The sequence below is a fragment of the Monodon monoceros genome, unplaced genomic scaffold (genome assembly GCF_005190385.1).
Source record: "Monodon monoceros isolate NGI ecotype Baffin Bay Population unplaced genomic scaffold, NGI_Narwhal_1 Super_Scaffold_22, whole genome shotgun sequence".
Classification (NCBI taxonomy): domain Eukaryota; kingdom Metazoa; phylum Chordata; class Mammalia; order Artiodactyla; family Monodontidae; genus Monodon; species Monodon monoceros.
In genome coordinates, this window is record NW_021703779.1 from 93,516,354 (window position 1) to 93,530,827 (window position 14,474).

At 40.6% G+C, this 14,474-nt stretch overlaps 1 protein-coding gene across 2 annotated transcripts in view; it reads left to right on the forward strand.

Annotated features, from left to right (window-relative positions):
* The window catches only part of PAK3 (p21 (RAC1) activated kinase 3), a 108,794-nt gene that overhangs the window by 82,029 nt on the left and 12,291 nt on the right, over positions 1 to 14,474 (forward strand). For both annotated transcript variants that reach the window (XM_029241515.1, XM_029241516.1), the window contains 5 exons: positions 3,071 to 3,119; positions 3,433 to 3,545; positions 5,312 to 5,429; positions 6,846 to 6,945; positions 7,451 to 7,647. In XM_029241515.1, coding sequence (XP_029097348.1) covers positions 3,071 to 3,119; positions 3,433 to 3,545; positions 5,312 to 5,429; positions 6,846 to 6,945; positions 7,451 to 7,647 — 577 coding nt within the window. The remainder of the gene's footprint in view (positions 1 to 3,070; positions 3,120 to 3,432; positions 3,546 to 5,311; positions 5,430 to 6,845; positions 6,946 to 7,450; positions 7,648 to 14,474) is intronic.

Consider the following 14,474-nt stretch of genomic DNA (forward strand, 5'->3'; position numbering starts at 1 on the left):
GGAGGAAGGGGAAGTGAGGAGAAAAGCTCGTTTTTGAGTTAATAACCTATGTTCTAGAGTTTCAGGGTCTTTAAACTCCTGTGGAGTGGGGATTTGTGGCAATTCTATACCACAGAATGCCATAAAACCCTGGCTATTGGGATTCCAGGGTTAGTACTCTAACAATTTTAAGGGAGTAAAAAAGGTAAAGCTCTGGAGATGCTAAAGACTAATCCCCCCTGTACTCTAAGTCAATCGCAATTTTAGCTCCTAGGCCAGTGGAAATGGACTTGGGGGCGGGGGGCAGAGGGGTTGAATAAGGGGAAGGCCACTTGGGCAGGAATTTAGAGCTTCCCGCCCTAGCTTTAACTTGAACAGCTCCCATTTTATATTGAGGGTTTCTGCGTGCGGCTTCATTTGATAAAGACATTCCGTACTTAAAGAAAAAGGCAAAACCACTTTTCTAACGGGGGGGAAAAAGGACGGAGGAGCTCCAAAAAGTGTTCAAATAGGTCAGCTTTGGCCTTTGTCCTTTTTGAAAATAGGGGCAGACACTAGCAAGGATGTTTTGGCTGGGAGATTGGGAAGGGCCAACTAACGACTCAGTAAATGTCATCCTTTACTGTGAAACCAATAACAGCAGTGGCAGCGACAAATGATAATAATAGCAGTTGCCATCTCCCCCCCCCACCTTTAGGAGTTTGGGATTGACATACACACTACTGTATATAAAATAGATAATCAACAAGGACCTACTGTAGAGCACAGGGAACTCTACTCAATATTCTGTAATAACCTATATGGGGAAAGAATCTGAAAAAGAATAGATACATGCATATGTATAACTGAATCACTTTGCTGTACGCCTGAAACTCACAGAACATTGTAAATCAACTGTACTTCAACATAAAATTTAAAAATTTTTTAAATAGCAGTTACCCTATTGAGTATCAGCTCTGATCTGGGCACAAGGCTAAATGCTTATATAAATTGTGCCATTCGATTCTCTGTAGCCCAATGAGATAGGTGCTCATTTTGCAGATGCCATCACTTTTTTGTGCCTCTGAAGGAATTGTGCAAGTTGGCTACAGATATAGGAATAAACCAAGTAAAGGCATTTTTGAATCATTCTGCAAATAGATTTAAGTAGTTGCTCAGGGCTTAATGCAGCTGAAATACACACCAGGTTGAGGTGATCTGTTCCTTTGAACCCAGGCAATTCTGAATTCAGAAGGACAAATCACAAACTGGCCCCTGAAATCAGGAATGTCTGATAGCTTATCTGTAGATTTAAGTAGAAGAAATGTTTCCTTCACAGAAAGGAACGGTTTTACTTCAATTACATGTTTGCTTGCAAAGACTTTTATTAGTTTGTTCGTTGAACAAATACTTCTTGAGCACCAAATATGTGCTCTGAACCCAGAATCTCAAACATAAAATTGAGACTGATTTGTTTAATATAAGCCTCAATCCTAAGGAATGTCTGAAATTACCAAATTTAGGTAGCATCTGTTAAGTAAGTGTGATTTTTCACTCTCATTCCAAAAGATATTTAAATACCCACACCCAGTGAGGAGGACAGTAGAGTTCTTAGATTCTAGACCGTGAAATAAAAGAACCTTACAAATGAAGTAGCCCCTTTCCTGTATTTTATAGGCCAGAGAGTCAGATGGACTTGGATTTTAAACTATATAACCTTGGGCAGATTACTTAACCTCTTTGAGCCTCAGGTTCCTCATGTGTAACATGGGGGTAAAAGCACTTGCCTCACAGAAACATGGTAAGGATTGCATAAGATTAAGTTCTTAGTGTAGTACCTGACACGCACAACACGCTCGACACACGTTTACTGTTACTGTGATCACTATATTCCAAGTGAGGGGACTGAAACCCAGAAAGGGGAAGTGACTACCTCAAGATCATATAGCTTGTTGATATTAGGGCAAACATTAGAACTCAGATCTCTGTTAGCCGTCAAATATTCCTTCTACTACGCCGTCCATTTTATTCCCTAGGAGCAGGTAACGTAAACTTCCTAGGCCTGTGAGAAGTAGTTTGGCCGATCCAGGGAGAAGGGAGAAGAATAACAAGGAAATGGGTGACATAAGGAAAGACTTCCTGGACTCAGAAAACAAAACAGCAAGGGAGAAAAATAGAAAGCAAAGGAGAAACAGCAATTACCAGAAAGTTTAGATCTTAACTGTAGCAGCATTACAATGCCTGCTGAATCATAGAACTGATCTCTATCCTAATTCCTTTATTCACCACAAATGTTTCAATGCAATTGACTAGGCTTTTCCTTTTTCATGGGGATGGGGTAAGGAGGTGGTTCAGAATGCATGTGTGTTTCACAGGAAGTTACTGTGAATTCAGCTTTACTAGACAATTTCTATTTTCAAAGCAAGGGAACCCCGTAATTGAAGTTAGAATAGAAGCATGAGTACTACTAAGACTTAAGGAATGATAGATTTTAAGACAGTAGTGGGCTGGAGTGAAACCTAAGCATAGAAGCTGTTGCGAAATTTAACAAAAAGAAAAAAATGGCTCAACAATAAAGCCACATTGTTGTTGCTTTGTATAGCTACAGTGCAGGTAAGTGCAGTAAGTACCTGTACTGGGAGTGATTAATTTGTTAGACAAAGATATTCTTAAGAATTAGAAATATATGAAAAAAGCCACTCTGTCCATATGTTAAAAACAAAGATTAATTTACAGTTGCCTGAGCAAAAGATGATATAATCTTTCCTAAGGTATTTAATCAAGGACTGCAGGGTTGGTTGTGCAACATCCAAGGAGTGTTCAAAATATTCCAGGAGTTTCCTGAAAGGAACAAGGCCATTTTGCTCAATTTATGACTGCCTAGTTCCGTGGCACACAGAAAATCTGATTGGAGCTCCTGGCCCACCAAAAGAGATACATCATGATAGTTTGGGGAGCAATTACTATACAGAGTGGTTGTTCCTTTTGTACTTCATCCTTAATCTTGAGTTTTCTGATTTCCCTCTCCTGAAAATGATTACATGTAATTCCAAATAAAATATATTGATAACACTTTGATTGCTTATTCATTTGATCATTTTCACCTTCACAGGGCATCAGGTACTGTTTATACAGCGCTAGACATCGCCACAGGACAAGAGGTAAGTGTTAACATTCAATTCTGACTTCTACTTTCCTTTATTCATATTGATCAGAATTCCTCTTCGATGGCATCTGTGCCTGAAAAAATGGGTAGCACTGAGTTGACATATGTTTACTTCACTGGTGTCCAAAGTATCTGAAGTGAATGACGAATTCATGATTGACCAAAGAAAAGGAGCATGGGTTTGTGGCATCGAGGAAGAGCTTAGTAAAATAAAGGATCTGTATGCCTGACACTGTTTCCAAAAAATATGGATGCTTGTGTTTAGTCAGATGACGGTAATTCATTCTCGCATTTTAATCATTATTCAGGTGGCCATAAAGCAGATGAACCTTCAACAGCAACCCAAAAAGGAATTAATTATTAATGAAATTCTGGTCATGAGGGAAAATAAGAACCCCAATATTGTTAATTATTTAGATAGGTAAGTGTTTTCTCTCATCATGTACTTGTTTTCTTTATGGGATATCATTTTCTTGGCCAATTATTTTTATTTAGGATCTATTCATTTAGCATCCATTCTACAAATAGTTCTCAAATGCTACAGAATATTGAGTATCAGACCTATTGCTAAACTTGCACCCAGTTATCTGTGTCCACGCATTAAACATTTGAAGACACATTTTATGGTCTTGCTTCCAAACATGAGCAGTTTGTGTAATTTCCTTTTGAGGATTGTGACCCCCTATTGCCAGGAAGTAGGCTATTGCATATAGGAGAGAGCTGTGGTGTTTTAAACGTTTCATCAAGTGTTTGTTTGGAGTCAGTGCAGTCTCTGGCTATCTAAGTAAAGGAGGCAGACTACAATGGCCCTGCTTTCATGGGTGTTTTGTGATGAATTGACAGTGAGGTCTAGGGAATTGACACTTTAATCTCAAACCTTTTTCCTAGACCGGGTAATTAATGTCTCTTTCATCAGTGGTATTAGCAGTGGGTTATTAATAGGCATTTAAAGACAGCAGTAACTCTTCAGTTGTGGTTTAACATCTGTCTCATTCAGTTTCAATAAGTGTTTGTTTAGCACCACTGTGCTGTGTACCCTGAGGGGATACAAAGGAAACAAGACCAGGTCTACAACCTCAGTGAGTTTAAGATCTCGCTTTCTGTGTTTTGTGCCAAGTAGACCAGTGGTACAGAAGGAGGCAAAAGGGGGGCAAAACGAAGGAGGGTCAGGTTTTATAGTCGAAATCAGGGTTTCATAAAGTGTCATTTAGGGACCATCTGCAGCAGAGTGACTTCACTCTTGTAATTTTGTAAAAACTGCATTTCTAAACAATGCAGATTTCTAGGCTGTTCTCCATCACTAATGAGATATTTCATTTTTATGAAATGAGAATTTTAATGAGAAATTTCCTTTTGAACAAACTTCCCAGGTGAGTCTTACGGGCACTGCAGTTTGAGCACCACTGAATAGAAAGGCTTGCTTCATACTGATGTTAAGCTGGGGGCAGGGTAGAATTGTTGGGGTCATTCCATTCACTGTAATTTCTCTCTCTTGCTGAGCAGGGGAAGAGAGAGACCTGATCATACTGCTAAAGTGCCTTCAGATGATCCCAGGGGTTTGAATTTGCCCACATTGCTCTGGTGACCTGCCTCTCCATATTTGATCACTTGGGCTGTGTCCCTCAATAACTACTTAAAGATAATGGGCATGTCATAACTGACTTCTATCAGAACAGAGACCTCAGCCCAGTAAATCCATTGCCAACATGAGTCTCTTTGATTCTCTTTGATTCAGCCACTACCTGAAAAGATTTCTGTAGTTAATTGAGTAGAATCAAAAATAATGCTGAGATCCGAATAAATTATCCTGTAAAACTGTATGCCATGGGTCAGTTCAGTCCAAGAAATCAACACTGTGGCTTGAGTTATCCAAAAGGGCTATTCACTGATCCTGTTCATTGAAACTAGCTTTTTACAATGGAAGGATTGACAGTAGTCAGTCACCAGAGGCCTCCTTGCTCTTTTCCTTCCTTCCACGGTGCACTTTTATCTGATGATCCTTCGATTTCCATGCATATTCTCTTCTAATGTTAAGGACGTGTCTCATACGCATTATTGATATTTTCCTCTTGTTATGTAATATGCCCGAATGCAGAGACTAACTGCACGTTCCCTTCTTAATGGAAATGTAGAAGGGTCTCCACTTCCTTAGGCCTGAGTCAACGTCTTTTTCTTCTCTCGTTGTAGCTACTTAGTGGGTGATGAACTATGGGTAGTCATGGAATACTTGGCTGGTGGCTCTTTGACTGATGTGGTCACAGAGACCTGTATGGATGAAGGACAGATAGCAGCCGTCTGCAGAGAGGTAAGAAAATAGAACATTTCTCTGGTTGATGAGAACACCAAGATTGACAGTTTTTTATCTTTGATTATTCAGAATGTTTGTAACATCAAAGTAGCAATAGTACATCTTGTGTACTAAAAAACAATTGAAGATCCTAACTCCAATTTAAATCCTAACCCTCCCTCCCCAGCCCCTTTGTTTATTTTAGTTGCTTTGCTGTGGATCTTTTTGAGTTCTATTATGCCATTCACAAGGTGCCATATCTAAGCCTGCATGCTGGAGTCTTGGTGAATATGGAAAACAGTAATGTTGGCATGGAACTTCTTTCTGACTGGGGGGAATTTTCACATGACAGTTATTTTGCCTTGCATGTGCAATGTAATCCATGTATAATATAGACCACATTATAATCCAGTCATTTTCTAGAAGGCAGTTTAAACAAGGTCCTCCCTCAGTCCAGAAAGTAGTTGCTTTCATAGTACAATCTTCACCTCCCTCGGAGCCCTCCAGTGAGTCTGAGTGTCTGCCTCTTTTCCAATAACAGTGGCATATCCCTAGTTTCAAGCTAAATGAAGGATATTTTAATATTATATTAATTTTTTCAATATTAAAAAAAAACACTCATTGGAGTCTCATCTTGGGTGTTACCCTCTACCCCATTCGTTGAGGTTTTCTATAGACACAGGGAGGAACTCTGACCCACTGAAACTTGAAAATCAATGATAGTAAAACAAAACCAAATACTTCCAGCTGGTCTTTTGTTGTTTTTTTATTTTAAATTGTTCACTTAAATTTCCTCCTTCCCAGTATGCACACATATCCACCAAACACATATATTTCCTATTCATGCAATTAATCAAACTTAAAATATTCAGGGGATTCTTCAACCTTTAGCCTGTGGTTTCCGTCTTTTAGTATTACAATGCAAAGCCATTTCCAAACAAGTACCTATAGTCACTTCAGAGCCTAGAAGTGGTTCCCAAACCTGGCGGTTGGTCCATCAGAAATAGCTTGGGGCACTTGTTTTAAATGCAGATTCCAGGGTTCCACTCCAGACCTACTACATGAAATCACACCACAGATGCAGACGCTTACTGTATCTGTAAACGACCAAGCTGAATCCATATCCTCCAGATAAGTAAGTCAAAGTATGATTATAGTAATTGGCTCATGTGGCTGTATTAATGATTTAGTGCTACTTATCACACCATCACTCTTCATGTCCAAGTCTGATTCGGGAGCTTTCACATGTATAACGCTAAGTTGCATCACTGATGTAAATGGTAACATGATTTCAAAATGGCATTGAAAACCTTTAGTAATTTATTTCACCCAACAACATAAAATTATACCCTTGCCCAAAATTTATCTAGAAATGAAGCACATCTAAACAAATTTTTGTGATATAATTAGAACTTTTTTTTCCTGATTCAATAGTGCCTCCAAGCTTTGGATTTCTTGCACTCAAACCAAGTGATCCACAGAGACATAAAGAGTGACAATATTCTCCTTGGGATGGATGGCTCTGTTAAATTGAGTAGGTATTATGGTTCAGATGGCATTTGAGAGAGTGTCAGGGGATTTCTACTCTTTTACTGTCTATCTTGAGAAGTAAAGGGCTATTGAAAGTGATGGGTTTGAAGGCATTTACAGCCCAGTTTGAGGTAAAGAATTTTTCTAATGTTGTGTTCCTGTAGATCGTGACCAGATTCAGGGGGTTCGATAGTTCAGAATTTCTAATGGCTTCCATCTGCTGGATGACAAATAGCTAATTAGAAAACTAAAAGATTCCGTAAGTTAGAGGGAACAGTGTGGGGAGGGAACCAGATTGAGGTCTAGTAAAAATGACATCACATCAGTCAGTTATTTCAGGCCCGTTTAAAATCTGGACCAGCTGAGAGGTCAGGTAACAGAAGGATATGAGCCAGGCAGTTGTAAAAGCTCAGAGTCTAACTAAAGGAAAGTATGGCCATATCTGAAAGTGACCTCTTGTAAAAGAAAAATAATTTGAGCTGATTTTAACTGACTTTTCTTCTCTGCAGCTGATTTTGGGTTCTGTGCCCAGATCACCCCTGAGCAAAGTAAACGAAGCACTATGGTGGGAACTCCCTATTGGATGGCACCTGAGGTGGTGACTCGAAAAGCTTATGGTCCAAAAGTTGATATCTGGTCTCTGGGGATTATGGCGATTGAAATGGTAGAAGGTGAACCCCCTTACCTTAATGAAAATCCACTCAGGGTAAGTCGAAAGAAAACTCAAGTACTTCATCCCCAGGAATGGGAAAAAGCCAAATGTCATTTCTTGTCTCCACTAAAAGTGGCCAGAATGGGGTCTTTCATGGGACAAGTGACCTAGAAGCTTCAAGTTATAATTTTCAAAATTACTATGAGTTATTTCCTGTTTCTCTTAAGATGTCTCAACAGTTATTTCAAATGCTTCGATATCGCTATTTCTAATGCCAGGGGTCTTTAAAATTCTTTAGTATAGCTTTCTGCTGTTAAAAAAAATGTAGCTTTTTTTTTTAAAGCAAGATGTGGGAAGAAAACAGTATTTTTATCACACGCCATGGTTAAATGATCTATCTAGGAAACACTTACTTTATAATTACTTTAACAAAGTAAATAAACACGTTTCCAGAACAGCTATAATTTTTTAAATTAGATTTTGTTTCATTATCAGTAATGATTTATTGAGCAACAGCAGCATGGTGGGTAGTGAATGGAACACAAGATAGACACAGCACCTGCCTGGTGACATCACAAACTTTTATTAGACTGTCAAGTAGAAAATGAATGGAAATCTTTTGTGTTGGGTAACTCAGTTTGCTACTGCAGAATCAGAGGTTGCTCAGTACAAAAGTGAGCCAGTAGCTGTTTTGTTGAATAAAGCCTAAAGGTGAGCCAGAAGCTATGTTCTATACCCAATATATAAAGGGCATCACAGTATTGAGAAAAGGGAATATGCACTGATTCAAATTCTGATCTCAAAACCCGTGCAGAGTGCCAGTGCCAAAGGCATCCTGCATACTGTTTGCTTCATTACCACTAAGCGTCTAAAATTGAATTTTACCCTTAGTATGTACAAAAACCATTAGTAAATGGTTAAGTGTTTACACGTTAAGCTTATAAGATCCATATTCAAGCCAAATATATGTGGCTTTCTGTACATGTAAAGAAACCTACAGACTAATTATCTAGTTATTTTGCAGTTGAACATTTTGTAATTGGGAGCTGCATTCCCCATGTATGGAGAGGGGGACAGCCTCCTCTTCGCCCCCTTCTAATTTCTCTCTGGTACCTGGCCTCTTGTCCTAGTCCCGGCACTGATTAGAAAATAACAGATAGGAGTGAATGCCCTAATGAATGCTATGGGCTACTGCTCTGGTCTCATGAAACAATCTGGAGGTACGATGCGGCTGAGTGGAAAAAGAAGGGGCATTTTCCCACCATTTGTGGGTCAGCCCTCCGTGAATTGAATCAAGCCCACCCCTGACCTGTGGACCAGCGCATCAGGGTAATTACATGGGCTTGTCCGTATTGTTTAACCACCTTTGCCCATTAAGAAGTAGCAGTAAAAGAACACATCAGGTCTCTTGTTTCCATGGATTTCCTCCTCTAAGTCTTTGGAGTTTGGAGGCACTAAACGGATTATGGCTATTTTGCTTTCTGCCTTCTAATGAGTAATTTACAACCTGCAAAATTTAAGGATTAAATCAATGGCTCTGTAAAGCAAGTGGTCTCAGTAATGCATTTATTACCTTCTTCGTTCCCCAATTACAGTTGATCGCTCTTCAGCTAGGCTGTTAATCGTTAGAAAAAAGGAAACAAGTTTTAATCTTTATGGGCATCTTCTAGCCTAGGATTAGAGCTAATAACTAACAGCTTGTCTCTTAGGATCCACAGCCTTGTATCTAAATAAGTACTTGTAGATTGACAAGCCACCAGGTTCAGGAAGCCTACATTAAGGCTGTAACGCAAAGATTCGTCAGAAAGACCACCCGGTTGAATTCCACTGACAAAGATTTACTCTCCACGTGTGATCAACCTCCAATGACTCAGTCACCGAGTCCGTATGGTGCCGGCCCTCTATCTGTCTGCCAGGCGCCACAAGGACCTTTTAAGTTTTGATTTTAGATATGTTGTCCTCACGTTCTCTTAAATAAAAGCCAGTGTTCCCGGCTATATGCCCTGATTTGGAATTTGAAAAATGTAGTCACTGAAACCCTGGAGAGATTGGACAGAAAAAGATATACCATGACCCTGTTGGAAGCCTGTGTTTTCTTGGATCCTGGTGACCAGGCCATGTGTGGGGAAATTGAAAATCGCAGAACTTTGGGAGAGGTATAAAAGAGAACTGGCTTAGACCTTCTTTCTTTAAAATCCTTCCAAGACCACCACTCATCCACCTCTTTGGGCTTTGAGGAGGAAAAAAAGGAAGGAAGTGGAAGGGAGACAGAGCGGTAGAGTGAAGGCTAGCATGTTGATATGAAAAGCATTTGGCCCACAGAGTCAGGCAAAACTGGGTGGGTCTCGGCTCCACAACCTGCCATCTCTGTGACCTTCAGCAAGTCATTCAAAACCTTTATAAGCCTGTTTCCTGTGTGTAAAATGGGGACAATATCTCTCCTGCAGAGTTAGTGTGAAAACTAAATGAAATAATGCATGTAAACACCTAGCACAGTGTGTAGCTCATTGTAAGGAGAATGGGGGAGGGGATTTATATATCAATAGAAAAGTGAGAAAGGATCCTTCGAATACTTTTTACCCATTCATGAAGGGAGATCGGATTCCCCACTTCCCCCAAGAACTTCCCTTCCACACTGACTATGCTCACATCCCTTCGAGCAGTGGAGAGTCCTCCACAGTTTAGTATAAATGACCATGAACAGGTAACACTGAGCAGCAGAGGTTAAAGGTGAAATCTGGGGTTGTACATTCGAAGGCTGTTTGCATTTCACTGTGGCTTTTTTTGTGTCTTTGTTGCGTCCATTGGAACTGAGCAAACCCTCTTGAAATATTGCCTGTTAACATACCACTGATGCAAGGAATTAGCGACTCCCCCCCTCCCCCCAGTTATAAAGCGGTTGGGATTTTTTTTTAATGTAAATTGCTCTGTACTAATTGACCTAATTTGCTCATGAAATGCCTTTTAAAGGTCAGAGAGTTATTAACTGTGCCGATGTTATGAGGTTGATACCCTTGCAGAGACAGAGAAGAGACAAGTTCCTCACTGCCTGAAGTCTTTGCACTCAACGTAATTGGCCTTGGATGCCTTGTTCTGTGACCCACGGACATTTTTAGCGAAGCCTCCAATAATAAAGTGCCTTGTTCTTTTTGTTTGCCAAAGTGACTGGAGTTAAAATCTAACTTTCCCTGTGGATATGCAAATCAAACGTTGGTACACTGCTCATCTCCCCGACTTTTGTGTTAATTTGAAGTTATCTTTTTATAAACCTGTGATTATAATGACCTGATTCTAAATAAGGAGGCACAATCATTTCCATAAAACAAATCTTTGGTTTGTTGTTGTTGTTTTTATTCCTCGGCACTAAGAGAGTGCCTCTTTATTAACTTCGCATTCCACATAATGGGGCTGTTCTTGTCAATGGCTTTTGAGGGATTTTGGTGTTTGTGAAACGTCTCAGTGACATCCAGTTGAGGTCCCTCCTGGACCCTGTGGATGAAGCCCTTTTTCTGTGTAATTTTCCAGACCTTTATCCTAGTTGAGATGAACTTTAAGTGTTCTCTTTCTACCCTTGCTTTAAGCACCTGTGAAACCGTATCAAACACCGGATCTTTGGAAGACAGTTATCGGTATCAGGAAGAGATTATCTGAAGGCTTAAAATAGTATTTAGGGTAGTATGTGAACCGCCTATCCTGTACTAGCGGTTCTCCTCCTTGGTTGCACATTGGAATCATCTGTGGAGCTTCAAGAACAAATGACGTCAAGTTCCCACACCAAGGCCTAGAGCAAATACAAAGCCCTGTGGCAAGCCCTTTGTAGAACCCTGTCTATATTGAAAAACAGTTCTTCATCAGCCCTCTTTGAGCATGGTTGCTCAACCAGAAAAGAGCATGCTATCATTCTGCCCACCTTTCTCCTTTCCATCTAAAAAAAAGTATCATGGGTCACTTTGTTGAAATCCTGACACACCCTGGCATTCTTTGATTTACCATTCCAGCAACGCTGTCAAAAAAGAAACGACATTAGTTCAGTATATACCTCTATAGTATGCCCATTTTCTTTTTCAATTTTGCTTCTGCTGCAAATGGAGTCCATCATTACAATGTGCTATAGCTGTTGTGTACATAACACATACTGGTGATAATAAAGCCTTCAGTCTGGCTACTCATGTTTAGGAGTGCATAAAGTGTATGGCCAGAGAGAAGGGAGGGCAGAAGTGTAAATTCAGACCTGTTGTCTACATTAAGAGGCTCCCTACTCCCCCTACCCCCACACTTGAAGCACTACACACGTTAGTTTCTTCTTCTTTTTTATTATAGAACCGGGGAAATTCTGGTTAGCTTGTATGTCTAGAGAAGAGAGTTAAGCAGAAGAAGAGAATCTCTAGCGACTAAAAAGCAGCAGCTAAGGGCCAAAGTGCTGGAACCTGTGTTGTGGATTGGAATGTCTGGGTTTGATGGCGGGTGCTCATTTGGAATTAAAGTCAGACATAAACTTCCTGAGCGCCAGAGAAGCAAGCATACTTTGCTAGCACTCAGTCAATATTGTTTTGAATGTATTTCAGGAAGAGCTGGGAGCATTCCCTTCTTTTTCCGTAAGCCACTATGGAACAGCAAGGTTTATTGATGGTTTGTTGACACTTCTACTTTGAGGGCAAACCTATGCCTAAAAGGAGGGGTGAGTTGGGATAACTGCAACTAAAATAATTATAGAACAGTAACAGGGTTTCTTTTTAATCAGAAAAAATATTGCCTGTCAAAAGATAGACAGCTCTTAAGAATCATTGGTTGTCAGGAATTTAGCATAGGAAAATGGGACCTAGCCATAGGAAAGCTGCAAGTCTCATTTAGATTGTACTTCAGAAGCAGACAGTTCAAACTGGTGAGTTATGACCCAGAAGACAACCAAAGGAGAAATTGATTCCACAGCAAACGAAAATCTGAGACTCTGACCAGGCAAAGAGGAGGCAAAGAAAGATGACAAATGTGTTGACCAGGGACCTGCTGTTGGCCATGACTGATATTCCCTTATCCTACCGTTTATTATCTTATCATTCCTCAGTGTCCTTAAAGCAAGGCTTGGGAATAAGCCAAGGATGCGTATGCCCATTGCCCTAATAGGTACCAGACCTATAACTAAGTAGTTAAGTCCGTTGAAATCAAAGCTCATTCTAAATGGACAGATCACAGAGTGTGATGATGGACATTTGGCCCCTGAAATGCCCACTCAAATGCCCACTCACATGTTTATCCTATGGCTTTTTAAATCTGTGTTTTTGCCAGTGAAAAATGACTTCACCAAGAAAATTAGGGTTAGCTCGATAATTAAGACAATTTCTGACCTTTGTCATCATTTTGAAATATACCTTTTCCAACCTGGTTGCAACATCACTTTAGAAGACCCTTTGCATTCTGATAAAAGGATACTCCGAGGTGTCTTGTATAAGCCTCTCAGCAGAGAAAGTTAACTTGATTAAGGCAGTCTTAGCTCTGTAGCTGCAAGAGCCAACGTTCTAACAGTATCACCAAAAACAGGCTGACCTTTTTGCTGTAGCTTTCTTCCTCTCTCCCTCCTTCCCCGCCTCCCTTCCTCCCTTCCTTCCTTCGTCCCTCTCAACCTCTCTTCCTCCCGCTTTCTTCCTTCCTTCCTTTCTTTTTCTTTTCTTTTCTTTCCTTTCCTCCTTCCTCCTTCCTTCTTTTTTGTTTTTTCTTTTTTTTTATAGATTTCTTTCATTATTTATTTTTTGGCTGCGTCGGGTCTTCATTGCTGAGTGCAAGCTTTCTCTAGTTGCAGCAAGCGGGGGCTACTCTTTTTTTTTCATATTAAACTTTTTATTAAAACTGAGTCTTTACAATATATTTAAAATGACATGTTCCACAGGCTACTCTTCATTGCGGTGTGTGGGCTTCTCACTGCGGTGGCTTCTCTTGTTGCAGAGCACGGGCCCTAGGCGTGTGGGCTTCAGTAGTTGCAGCACACGGGCTCAGTGGTTGTGGCTCGCAGGCTCTAGAGCACAGGCTCAGTAGTTGTGGCACACGGGCTTAGTTGCTCCATGGCATGTGGGATCTTCCTGGACCAGGACTTGAACCCGTGTCCTCTGCATTGGCAGGCGGATTCTTAACCACTGCGCCACCAGGGAAGTCCCCTTCCTTCTTTCTTAAAGCATTGCCCCACTACTTAGATGGCAAAATCCATCAGCACTTTTCATCTCTGTGTGGCCAGTGAATGTGACGGGACCAGACAAGGAACTATCTAGTGTCTCAGCCAACGGTATGCATCATGTGAGTCAAAGAGTGAATTCTATTCCCAGGTCTGCCAGTCAGGAGCCCCCTGACCTTGTATAGATTACTTCTTGCTGGGCCTCCATTTCCTTATCATTTCAAACAAGTGGAATTCGACAAGATTATTGGTTACCAATGGACTCTACGAATTCCACGGACTCCTAGAATTCCATGGAGATCCTTGGGGCCCAGGGGGGAGGTCACATGGCTCTTGAGTCCACCAAGATAGTTCCTCTTTAACTTGTTTTCTGTATCGAGCTTCCACATGAAATTTATTCTGAAGTGGGATAGGAACAAACGTATTACGGTAAACGGTATCTTGGAACTAGAAACTAGGTGTGGGTTGAAGAGAAAATGGGAGGTGAGGAGGTCAACATACCAAATATAGATGATGTTTTGAGAAGTTTTATGTGAGAAGGACCGGAGAAATGGGGCAGTGGCAGAATGGATCCTAGGATCGGGTCCCCTTGACCTTCCTGATTTGTTGAGCCTTTATCTTCATTTCTCTTCCTCTTCACTCCACTGACCACCTTCTCTCCCCATGATACTTTGGCCCCAGTCCTTGTCCTGTATTTTCCTGCTCCCTCTGCTTCTTACAG